Raw genomic sequence first — 12,990 nt, 5'->3', positions numbered from 1 at the left:
TACTGGCATCAATGATAATTTGTCTAAGCCCACCGATAGGTGCTAAGATCGTCAACAGAATACCAAGTATTATGCAGAACTGCAGACCAAACATGAATGAAAAGCTCATTATCAGGCCAAAAACACCAAGGATAAGAAAGCATTAATAGTTCTCTTTTAGTTTATTAGCTTACCCAATTTACAATCCAAGATAAGCTGAATCTTTTGGGCTTGTACATGGCCAGCCACATGATGCAAGGAAGCTGATCAAAAAGTCATATTAAAAGGGAGATCATCATCAGTTAATGTTAAATAATAAAGATACTGTGTTGGGTAAGATATATTTCAATTAATATAGAAGAAAGAAATTTAAGCTCACATATTATGTTGTTCGGGCAAAAGCAAATCCTCCAAAGAATCCAAGAAGTCCACCAAAGAAAGGGAAGGTTATAGCAACGAACATAGTAAATGCTGCATTTAAAGAAAGAAAATAAAATGACCACCAAACAAAAGAGCACCATTTTTTTTTTTAATTATTATTATTATTATTATTTGGTTGAGATTTCTAACCCATTTCAAGGAAGAGGGAGCACATGAGTTTTATTAGCTTAGATGATCATCATGGGCATTATCACTAATTGGGAGGAATATTTGCAAAACAAGACTCATGAGAATGTAACATGGATTTGCCACTGGTGGCCATAACAAAGATTCCTAATGAAGACTCCTGGCTACAACTATATTAGGTTGATGGGATTGATAAGTCATTTATAATTTTTTTAGGACTATAAATAGTATTCAACTCCTATGTCATAGAAAAATGAATTTTTAAGTAAATTTGATTAACAAATTGCAATGCTCTAATTAAGAATTTCCTTTGAACTTAGAAGATTTCTCCCTTGAAACCTTGAATAATTTCACTCACTCCTTGAAAAGTAAGAGCTTTCCCTATCATCCTGGCATCTTAGAATAGTTGCAAGACCCCATTGGAGCTGCAATCATCCTAGAAGAGTTGCATTTCTTCCCAATATGTATCAACATTTATTTCTTTGCAATTACAGAATTTGTCAAGTGCATATACCTCTACTTGTACAAAGTTTATAAATCCATTAGTCCTTGAAGGTTTGGTTTTAAAATCATCTCAATCCAAGATATACTCAGTAAGTCATACTTATTTTACTGAGATCACTCATTTTTTGAAAATTTTGTATCCGAATAAGCTTCTTTGAATCTGTTTATCCTCTCCCGATCCGAGTTCAGCAATCTCCCATGGAGAATTGCATCAATTTTTCACATCAACAACATTTACTCCTTAAGATGAAACCGTTGGCTTGTAATGACATAGCTATTGGTCTTTAAACACCCATAGCCATTGGGAGTGGTAGAAATGTAACCGCCTCTTGTTTATTGCAATGGAGGAAAGAGTATTACAAGGGCCTTGGTCACAGTTAAAATATGCACTACAAGCATCCTAGTGTCTAAGAAACCCTAGACCATAACTACCTTATGGAGCAGCTCTTAGTGATTATACACATAATGGAGAGGTGACTAAATGGCACAAACGTTCACACGATTTGTGTTGGATAGACATGCAAGATGTCAATCTTGTGAGGTAAGTTCAAATTTCATTTCGCATTTAGTTTTATTGAAACATTTATGCTTTCAATAGATAAATAGGTCATATGTCATTTATCTAAGGCAACAAAGGGTGCCCTGAGATATTGAAAATTGTGAGAAAGAAAGTTGTTCACTTGTGTTCTCCATGCCTAGACATTTAAGTAGGGGATCATGGGTGTGGAAAACACAAGTGGATAACATTCTTTCTCCCTCGATATTTTTACGAGAGAAAATTTTACAGTTGAATTTAGGGGTGTCAACGGTCAGGCCAGACCGATCTCGATCGGTGTTGTGTAGGGCTCAGTCAGGTTTCGGGCTTTAATCAGGCTATAATCGGGGTAATATACCAATAAAGCCTTAAATGGTCTTTACTTTTCTTAGATTTAATATACTTTAATCTATTTTGTTAAATCATCAACAATTTTGAAAAGATATTACACTTAATTATAGTCAATAATTGATAAAAATATCAATATATACTCTATTCTATCGCAAAAAAATGAAAATACCTAGACGAATAGTTAGGCTAAATGCGTCGGTCTGAGTCGAGCTTGTAAATGGGTCAGGCCAGTCAAGAGGCCCATCGACGTGTCGGGCTCTACCGGTGTGCGCTTGAAATTGACACCCCTAGTTGAATTCACTTAAAATCTGCCAAGACCAAATTTAAAAAATGTGTGCTCCCCCTAGTAAAAATTTCTCGCATGAAAATTTTACAAAATTTAAATAAATTTTAATTTTTAATTTGTATTTTTGTTTTTTTTTTTTCCGGTTTTTGTTTTTTGTTTTTTTAACAAACAAACAGAGAATTTTTATCAACATATAAAAAAATTTCCAACATTCCCATATTCAATAAATTGTGCAGAACTAATTCCTTATACATAAAAGTTTACCAACTAAATGGATCTTCATTGAAACATAAACCTTGTGTCTAATAAGATAAGCAGCAATGGTCATCTCTGGCATCATCATCATCATCATCATCATCTTTTTTGATTATCATTTACAAAGAACCTTCTCTTGCATGCTTGTACCAATATGATCATCTTCATCTACGAGTAAAATGTGTAGGTGCTGGCATCAACAATAATCTGTCTAAGTCCACCGATAGGTGCTAAGATCGTCAACAGAATACCAAGTATTATGCAGATCTACAGACCAAACATAAATGAAAAGCTCATTATCAGGCCATAAACACCAAGGATAGGAAAGCATTAATAGTTCGTTTTTAGTTTATTCACCTACCCAATTTACAATCCAAGATAAGCTGAATCTTTTGGGCTTGTATATGGCCAGCCACATGATGCAAGGAAGCTGATCAAAAGTTACAATAAAGGGTAAGATATAGTTCAATTAATATATATTCAACATAACAAGAAGAAAGAAATTTAAGCTCACATAGTATGTTGTTGGGGCAAAAGCAAATCCTCCAAAGAATCCAAGAAGTCCACCAAAGAAAGGGAAGGTTATAGCAACGAACATAGTAAATGCTGCACTTAAAAGAAAGAAAATAAAATGAGCACCAAGCAAAAGAAAAATTTTATTTTTATTTTTATTTTATTAATTTATTATTATTTTTTTATTTTTTATTTTTTTTTATTTTTTATTTTTAAGATTTCTAATCCATTTCAAGGAAGAGGGTGCACAAGAGTTTTATCTAAACATCTCACAAGGGATGAGTCCGGATTCTCTCCCCACATTGGTGAGAGTGTCACCCATTAGGAATCTCTACCCCATCTGGTAAGAGGGGACAGAAAATCCCAAAGGGGACAACTACAAAGATCATATATATTTCTCGAGCCTGGATGATCTCTATCCAGCTGTACTCTCCGACGTCATCCCCATCAATGGGGTGTGGGACAATTTATATTTCTCTACTCTATTCAAAGTCATACTTGTAACGTAATTAACATATTAAGGTAAGAAATTAATCACCAACATATGAGGTCCTCGCAAAGAAGCGAAGTCTAAAACAAGGCTTGAAATGCAATTTCTTCACCAATGCAGTTTCTATCATGTCAAACACTGGCATGGCATAAATCTATACTCACAAAAATAATAAGAAGAAAATTGATCAGATGATATGTATAAGGGGAATAGTTATACACAGAATGATATGAGAGAAAGTGCACCTGGTAACTCCCAATAACATGGATAACCACAAACATGTTAGCCATGGCAATCAGCCATGTAGGTTTATATAGTGAGATAAGAACATTGCTGTTCACGGCATTGCCGAACATCGCGTAGCCGATAATTGCAACCGGAAAGTAACATACGGCAACGACCAAATAGGCAAAAAGCACACCCCTCCACATAGGTTTCTTGGAAGGCCTCTCAGGTGTAGAAGGGATTGTTGCTTGGATCTCCAACACCACATTGTGCCCAGCATAGGCAAAAGCAATGTCACCTAGGGCGCTTAAGAAGTTAAACACAGTTCCTGTAGTGGTTGTGGCTGCATACCCATATTGCACATCAGGTTGAACCTCCTTGGCAGCTGAAGCAGCCCAAGCAATTGTAGAATAGCTATAAAGCAACAACAAGAGCATAGATCAATATTTGTATTTGTTGCTAAATTTCGTAATGCTTTTCATCTTTACCTCTTTTCTTGTCAAAAACTCTAACCAGTAACCCAAAACTCTCCAACATGAGCATGTAAATTTAACAAATCGTCGCTATTGGTGAAGCCTGATTGTAGTTTAATCCAAGAAGTACTCTTGATTCTTCCGAAGTATGAGAATCATTTACAATAGGGGTATTTTTATACTTTTGGGGATTAGGGTTTTTCTATATTGGAATGTGTCAAACACTATATAGGGTGTTACCTACCTCGTAAGAGGTGTGGGCCTTGAAAATGTTTTGTATTATCTTTATCAGAATATTGAGATAGTCCCACATCGACTGTTGGTAATCAACTACCTTGTATAAGAGCCACAAGAGGCCACGCCACTTCAAGCTAATTGGTTTTAAGATAGAAGCTTTAACATGGTATCAAAGTGGGTACGTTGGGCCTCCGTTGATGATGGCTCTTTGCTCGACCCACGAAGACAGAGCCATAAGAGGCCTGCACATAAGGGGTAGTATTGAGATAGTCCCACATCGAATGTGGATAACTAACCTATCTTGTATAAGAGCCACAAGAGGCCACCCCACTTAAAGCCAATTGGTTTTAAGATGGAAGCTTTAACATAGAATAGTGGAAGCTCGAGTTATCACTCGGACAAAAGGGGTAGTATTGAGACAGTTTCTTAACTTGAACCAATGACCACTTGGTCACAATGGAGCAACCTTACTATTGCACCGATAGTATGAAAAATTAAAGCAAGGAAGAAAAAAAGGAGGTTAGACAAGTACCTCAAGGACATGACTGCAGCAGCTAGAGAAACAACAGAGATGGAGTTGAAGTTGGGAAGGAACGAAAGAACAAAGTGACAAGAAGCAAAAATCATAATGAAGTAGGTGAGCTTGATTTTTGGGCCACTGGGGACGATAAGGTCATGGAACTTCTGCAGTGATGTCCCTCCTGTGACCATGTATACTATATCCACTCCAACTTCACAAATCAATTGCTGAGGTACCACAATCCAAAGTCCAAGTTTTTCTCCAAAAGCATATTGACCCAACTCATGGTACCTGTCAAACCGCTTCCCTGGAACCATCTCATGCATCTCAACCATTTGCCATAGGGTGAAAAGAGTGATTGCCCATGATAGTACAAGGATAACCACACCAGGACCCCTAATTAAAACAATAATTAATTAAAAACCCAAAAATTAACAAGTATTAATTTAATTAATTTGGCTTTGATCAGATTATTAATATGAATATATAATTTTGGTTAAGATAAGAATATGCAATATATATAGTTACCATCCAAGCTCGGACATGGCATAGGGAAGACTGAGGACACCAGCACCAACCATGGCAGTGACATTGTGGAAGGTTGCGTACCACCATTTTGCATTCCGTGAAGTAGCAGATATGGGAAGCCAATCATCTACGAAGTTATCTTTCCCTGCTCCCTCTTTCTGCACCTTTGGGTTTTTTCAAAAAAAAAAGATCACCCCAAGGAAAAAAAAAAGAAAAAAAAAAGGAGGAGAAAGTTAGATCTAAACACCAAAAACAAATAAAACTCAGGAGAATGGTGAGTATGTTCATATGTAGGAGAATGAAAGGGATGATAAACTAATAGCTGATTTCTGACATTTTTTTTAATTAATAAATTAGATTTATTTCTCTTAATTTTCATCCATTAAGGTGTTAACATTTTTTTTTCTCAAAATTTACATTTATATATTTATTTATTAAAAATATTTTTTCGGTGAAATCTCAAAATTTACATTCAAGTGGGTTTACACGTCTATGAGAGAGACAGTAAACTAACTAAATAAAGACACAAAATGGCAAGCCATAGTAATACTTTCACTTGCCTAATAACTCTAATTAAGTTCAAATTTCAACTGTCCAATGAATTCATCTAAAAATAAATAAATAAAGGCACCTAGCGAGTTAGAAGCAAGTACTAATTAGTATTTCAGGAAATGTAATATAAGAGAGATTATGGTGTTCTAGATATAAGTTTTGTTATTGTTTTTTGGTTTGTTTCTTTCCATTGCTGATGGCCATGTCGAAGGCGTAGGTAAATTTTGCTTATATTAATGTGTCTAACTAGGTATGCCTGGATGTTAATTAGCAGTTCAAACAATATTTTCTTCCTTAATAAATGATCAACAGGACACAAACACCAACACCCATTCCTTGAGAAATATAGATGATAATTTTTTATATGACCCATCATCCAAGAAAAACAGAATCAAAATTTAGAGTCTGGGTTGTAGGAGATCAGGCATGACTATTTGAACATAGGAATAATAGATAACTTTAAAACTTTGATGATAAATAAATGTTGATATAGACAGTATATTCACCAAATTAATTGAGGTTCTGATTGATAATAATAGATGTGATAGATCAAGTTACGGATGTAGAGGCATGATGGAATTGTGCTCCTAATTTTATTTAGAAAAAGTGATATAACATAAATGTGAGATGATGAAATTGCCCATTGAAGCAGAATTAATTTGACATTTGATTTAATATGTTGTAGTACTATATCTGCATCATTGGGGTTGTCATATCTAAACATGATTAAAAGATGGACCGAGTTTAGGTTTAAGACAATTTTAACATGATTCAAAATTGGCACTACCCTCGGTGGGTCTTGAAAAAAAAAATGCTTCTCTCTCTCTCTCTCTCAAATTTTAATTACAACATAATGTAATTCAATTGAATTAATTAATTCGAATTTCTAGAAAGATGAATAAACAAGCCCATATAAAAGTGACACTATAACATACTAATAGAAAAAATTGCATTTGTCACAAATTCATACCAACCCACAGAATTATTTGAATTGGAATGTCGAATGGTGGATTGGATATGCATAAATTTTGTAGACAAGTAAAACCCAAGATCCCTACTTAAATGTAAAATTTCAGCTCAAACAAAATTTACCCTAGGTTTGGAATTTGGATTTCTAATTTGTCATTTTATTATTTATTATTTTACAAAAATATTGTTATTCCAATTAATATGGTTAGATATAGGTTTATTTGATCAGCCTAACCTTCTCATATGTCCATTTTTAGTTCAAATAGAGTTTTAGTTATGTTAGATATATGTCATATAACATATTGGAAGAGGATTCTTTGACCAATTGATCGACATATATATATAGGAGCGCACCAATGAGGTGCGATAGAAAAGTAACATACATTAAAGTGCCACAAGTTCATTTTATGTGAGGAGGAGAGAGAGACACGGATCTACTAGCGTACTTGATCCCTATAGCTCGGAGAACCTTTTTCCTAACTTATTTAAGATAAATTTGAATAAACATTCTTTATAAAATGACAAATTAAAAGAATAATTCCAAACCTAATGCAAAATAAGATAGATAAATTAAAAAACAAAGCTATAAATTTCATCTTTTTCTGTTGCTTAAGGTCAGCAAGTATAATAAAGAATGAATAAAATAATAAAAACAGTTTTAAGAACAGCCTAATACTAAAAACAAATGTCAATCTATTTACCTTCGGCATTGCCATCATCAGATAAGAGAAAAAAAATCTTAACTAAATCTCAACCGAAGTTTTCCTGTGCAAAGGTATAAATTTCGTCACTATTATTTAAGTATAGTATATGATATATTATAATTTATATTTTTGTCGTTGGGTCAAACGGATTTGGTGGGTTCACACCCTCAAACCATAGCCCATGACCTCATGTCTTATCTATAGAAGTCATTCAGAAATTTTTAACCCTTTTCAATCCTACTCCTGTTTACCTAAATCGAATAAATAAATAATAAATCTTCCTTCTAAGACCTAAAGTCCTGACTCCTAGTAGCCTTTTATTAAGGCATTAAAAGTGACAAAAGTGAAATCAACCTTCATGACTGAGACAGGAACTTGGTTTGTAATTTCAAAATACTATTATAATTAATCCATAAAAAGTACCAAGCTAGTTGTATGATAATCAAATAGAAAGTTATAGAAATTCAAAATTAGATATAAAAAAATCACATTCTTCTAAGGTTCAAGAGAATTGAGGGAGTTATGTTTTAAAATATTAGATAAGAATTCATGGAATTTGCTATTTTGAATCAGAGTCGACAGAACTTATTCTGATTAATATTGATTCCTATAACCTATTGACTATGGAATTTCATCTTCATCTCTTTTCAAAAATTTTTTTTTTTTTTTTGGTTTCTTATAATCAGTAAAATAGAAAAAAAAATCAATAAATTTACCTAGTGTAACAAGATCTATGAATCTTTTGAATTAAAATTCTAAAATATCATATATCTGTGAAAATATTTATTTTTTCTTCAATATATATTTTCTAAGGTTTCAACTGATTTTGGCTTATTCCATTTGCCTTAGATAGGGTGGGGAATTAAAAAGGTGAAACCTCTCCATTTGTTTTCAATTAGCAGTCAATGTAACCTGAGTCTAGATCAACTCCACACAAGGAGAGAGGAGTTACTCTCCCCACATTGTATCCCACCTGTCAAGCGGTATCTATACCACGAGTCAAAGCAATTAATTTACCGTTGACCATCCTCTGATACCCTAAAAACGATAGGATCCCATGTGAGGACATCACCACATAAAGAGGATCCTCTATAAATTATTAAGTGGTAGAAATTGATCCTTGTAAAACTCGGATTGGTTGCCTATTAAACCAGCACCCACTTGTAGGGAAAGAATAAGTAGAAACTCCACCTTTGCTGCAAATGTGTCTACAAATATATGTGTTATACAAACCCAACCCCAACCATGACTCAGTCAATTTTCAATCAATATCATATCATAGCAGCTAACACATCCAAACGCTAAACCATGGGAAGGGATAATTAAATCATAAGAACTCAATGAAGAAAAAGAGAATGGAAACAATTGGAGGGAGGGAGGGAGATAGAAAGAGAGAGAAACCTTACCTCAAAAGAATTCTTCTGATCATCATATATTTCATTATGGGTTCCCATGGCTTGAAAAAGAATTACAGGGGAAGGGAAAGACAAATTTAACTAGAAAGATACTTATAGAGATTAATAGGAGGAGGAAGAAGAAGAAGAAGAAGAAGTGGTGAAACTTGGGGTCTGGGTAGAAAATGGTGTAGAGACATCAGGTATTTAAAGATTTCTTTGTTGTGGGACCTGAGTTTCTTATTGCACATTTGTTAATTAGGTGGGCCATACTAAACGGGCATGAACTGTGTCTTTACTTTTTTACTTAAAATAAAGGGAAAAATGAAAAATCACATTCATAATTAACTAGTATTTTTTAAGTTGCTTGATAATTTTTGAAATATCTTCTTAATTCAAAGGAACAAACTAGAAACTATTCTCCAGGTCACCAGTACTACTTGTGTACACACAACCTTCTGTAACTCTGTTGAGGTATGATGATATCAACATTTTTTTTTTTAAATTCAATCTATTCTTATATGGATATTTTGATAAATTATTTTATTAATTAGATTTTAATATAAATTTGTAGTGAGAGTTCTCTCATCTCATTGTGAAAGTAAACAATCTTATTGAACTGTATGTTTACATATTTGTGATATTCATTATTTTTTGTATCTTTTTAACTTCTGATTTGCTACACCTTCAATCATGATCATAATGATGATCTTATTTACGAGTAAAACTTATACTTTTTAGCTTCAATAATAATCTGCCTAAGCCCACCAATGACTGATATAATCATCAACATACATCTGAATTTTATGGAATGATCTACAAACATATATCTATCCATGAGTTCAAAATTAATTTGATCATCACCTCTTTTTTTCTTTTATTTATTTATTTATTAGTAAACATCATCGTCACACCAATGTCTATATATCACAGACCAAAAATATTTCATAATATAAATGACGGACATACCCAATTTAGTAAACCAGGAAAAGTTGTACTTCCTTGGCTTGTAGTTGGCAAGCCACGTGATGCAAGGACGCTGAGATAGTCAAAAAAGCAAAGGAAGAATAATTAATTAATGTGTTCTCCTCCACATCAGTATGTATGCCTGTTCAGTGTTATGTATACTTCATGATATGCCATATTACCTATGTCAATGTGATAGTAAAATTTTAACACACAATAATTATTACAATCCTACTTAAATACGGTTTAATTTAAATTTTTATAATAGATGATGCATCGGAGACAGCTTGTGCCACAACGGTTAAGTTGCACTATTGCAATCGGCATCCCCCTTGTTCAGACCTTGGATGCATGGTAAGACTCCACCATATAGCCATGCATAAACCCTTAGGAAACCAACCTAGGTGTAGGCATAGAGGGCTAGGGGAAAGCTAGGTACAACAATATAAAACTATTCTCCGATAGATGTGAGGGTAATGGCCGAAGTTTGGAACCTCGGGCCCTCTTATGAGCATATCCGTAGGCCCCGCACCATCGCATCCCCACTCAGAGACACGTGGGGGTCTATTTCGCGAAGGCTCTCTCTTAACCTTTAGGGGTTTTCTAAGAAGGAATATTAATAATTAGTAAATATTGGGGATTCAAAAACATAAGATTTAAAGTCGCCACATAGGGCTAGGGCCTAGGACCCGATGAGTGGACCCGATCCATGTGAAAATGGCCCAAAAATTGGTATAATCTAGAGATGAGGGTTAGTGTCAGGTTGTGGCATCCACTCCACCCAGTTGAACCGGTCTTCTTACTAAATGCTTAATAATGAACATTCTCACCTAATTAGTTTTACACCGCATGCATGACTAAGTTATTACTACACTACTATGTACACCACCACATGTATATTAAAAGACTTATATTATGCACAATTTAGTTAAGAGTTTATACTTGTGCTTGAACCCTGTTTCAGGCCGAGAGGGGTGGGCTCCTACTAATATAGTCATGAATTTTGGCAAGTATCCCCAACTCAGGTGGAGGTGGATTTTATCGTCTGCTTTCATTCTTCAAAGATTTCGCCTTCCTACAATGCTTCACAACTCCTAGGGATTTATGGGAATTTAGATAGAGTTCCAAGGTCTCAGGATAATACCATTTGGATCCGGAAGATTCTGGAGAAGATGGGGCTCCTGAGGGCTCTCACTAAGGCATTCTTAAAGGTTTGGGGATTTTTTTGGATTTTTTTTTGGTATTTTTAGAATTTTTTTTTCACGTAAACCAAGGTAACCGGATTGGCGAGCATGTACAAAGAAGCGAAAAATCCCAGAGAGCGATTTTTAGGGAGAAACAAACTCCCTCCAAAGGAGAATGGGACAGAGACGGAAATCCCAGAAAGCGATTTTGCCCTGACGTGCATGTACAGAGGAGCAAAAAGTCGAGTGGCTAGATCGAGCTTGGGTTGAGGGATTTCACTTCAGATGTTCTTACAACGCCAAACTCTGAAATTAGCAGGGGCTTGGGGAAAGCAGTAGCGTTGGTCGTAGCAACGACATCCAAGAAAAGCAGCGGGGGAGGGCGAGAAGGTCCAGAGGCGAGACGAGAGCTTCAGGGATATCGTCATCTTCGTCGGCATCGTCATCTTTGTCGGCGTCGTCAGCGTCATCACCATCGTCGCATGTTCAAACACTAAATATCATGGGAGAAATCACTAACAAATAGGAGAAAAGGAAGAGTTAGATTAGAATCAGGCCATTAGGGCGGAGGGGGTGACACGCCACGAGGGCGGAGAGATTTCACGCACAGAGGCGGAGGGTTTCATTTGGAAAGTATGATGTGGTACAACCCTTTTTTAAAAAAAAAAAAAAAAAAAAAAAACTTGACTTGACACCTTCTGTTACCCAACACGTTTAATGTATGGATTTTTTTGTTTTCAACACAATTTCGTATTAAATAATATATAATTTTATAAAACGAGTTGAAAATCAAATTATTAAATAAAATTTTTACACTATCAATTGTCGACAGTTGGTTGGTTGAATACGGATGTGCCTTTCTTTTTTTATTTGATGTCCTTTTCTTGTTACCAAAACTGAATATCCGAGCCCAAAACCATGCAACCTTATCAACATGAATCATGAAACCATGTTTGGTTCTACACTGAAAAAAAAGAAAAATTATGTTTGTGTCAGCCACGCATATATGTTAGATTGTTTCTAGTATTGCAACAAGGATTTTAAAACGCCTAATCGGTGATGAAAGCTGTCAATGTCGATTTTAATTCCATTTGCATTAGAATCGGTTAAAACTGGTTCGAAAAGTCTTAGAAATCTGTAAATGCGAGGATTATAACATTTCAATGATTCTGATGTTTTTATCCAGGTATTTTAATCTTTCGCTGATCTATAGTAAAAAAGAAAATCCAGGAGTAGGCCGTTTGAACTTATCAGAAATTGAGATTGATGACCACCTATTACAATATGAAGAATCAGGGGATTCCTCATCCATCATTCCTGTCGGATCTCTTGCAAAATCATATATGCCAATTAAATTGGTAGATTATATGATTATTTTTTCTTCCGTGATTTCGAAAGAAGAAAGGAAGAAAAGAAAACAAAATTAAAATAAAATTTCAAATTAATAAGATCCAGAACGTTTGAACTTGAGACCACCAAATGAGCATGAGTTTTCTGCCTATCATAGAGTTCTCCCACGTGCTACATAATTGTTGATCAACATAATTTCTTATTAAATCTATGAGGCTTGATAAGAAGGTGTTGGGAAATTATGGTGAGAAGTTCGTCAACTTTTATTACAAAATCCATAGAAAGCCTAAAAATGATTTCTTAAAGCAATAATAAAATGATTTCTTAAAGCAATAATATAATAAAAGAAAGGAGAAATTACAAATAACACCCCCGAAAAAAATCATATGACATGTGAAAGGTCACTTT

At 34.6% G+C, this 12,990-nt stretch overlaps 1 protein-coding gene across 1 annotated transcript; it reads right to left on the bottom strand.

The window, feature by feature from the left end:
- Window positions 1-2,441: 2,441 nt before the first annotated feature.
- LOC122094397 (lysine histidine transporter 2-like) lies at window positions 2,442-9,243 on the bottom strand. The gene is made up of 8 exons (XM_042665187.1): window positions 9,095-9,243; window positions 5,464-5,627; window positions 4,948-5,331; window positions 3,726-4,119; window positions 3,529-3,634; window positions 2,992-3,083; window positions 2,839-2,907; window positions 2,442-2,744 (listed from the first exon to the last, which is right to left on the bottom strand). The coding sequence occupies exons 1-8, from the start codon at window positions 9,140-9,142 to the stop codon at window positions 2,646-2,648; spliced, it is 1,356 nt and encodes a 451-aa protein (XP_042521121.1). The 5' UTR covers window positions 9,143-9,243; the 3' UTR covers window positions 2,442-2,645.
- Window positions 9,244-12,990: the final 3,747 nt, after the last annotated feature.

Source organism: Macadamia integrifolia, chromosome 11 (genome assembly GCF_013358625.1).
Source record: "Macadamia integrifolia cultivar HAES 741 chromosome 11, SCU_Mint_v3, whole genome shotgun sequence".
Taxonomy (NCBI): domain Eukaryota; kingdom Viridiplantae; phylum Streptophyta; class Magnoliopsida; order Proteales; family Proteaceae; genus Macadamia; species Macadamia integrifolia.
The sequence above is the reverse complement of the archived record's forward strand: the minus strand, read 5'-3'. Positions and strand labels throughout refer to the sequence as shown.

What these genes read in the sequence shown, in the direction of transcription:
- LOC122094397 (XM_042665187.1), bottom strand. Translation starts at nt 9,142, where the DNA reads ATGGGAACCCATAATGAAATATATGATGATCAGAAGAATTCTTTTGAG. An exon ending in ATCAGAAGAATTCTTTTGAG is followed by an intron (nt 5,628 to 9,094) that starts GTAAGGTTTCTC and finishes AAAAACCCAAAG; the next exon opens with GTGCAGAAAGAGGGAGCAGG. An exon ending in ATGTTATTGGGAGTTACCAG is followed by an intron (nt 3,635 to 3,725) that starts GTGCACTTTCTC and finishes TTGTGAGTATAG; the next exon opens with ATTTATGCCATGCCAGTGTT.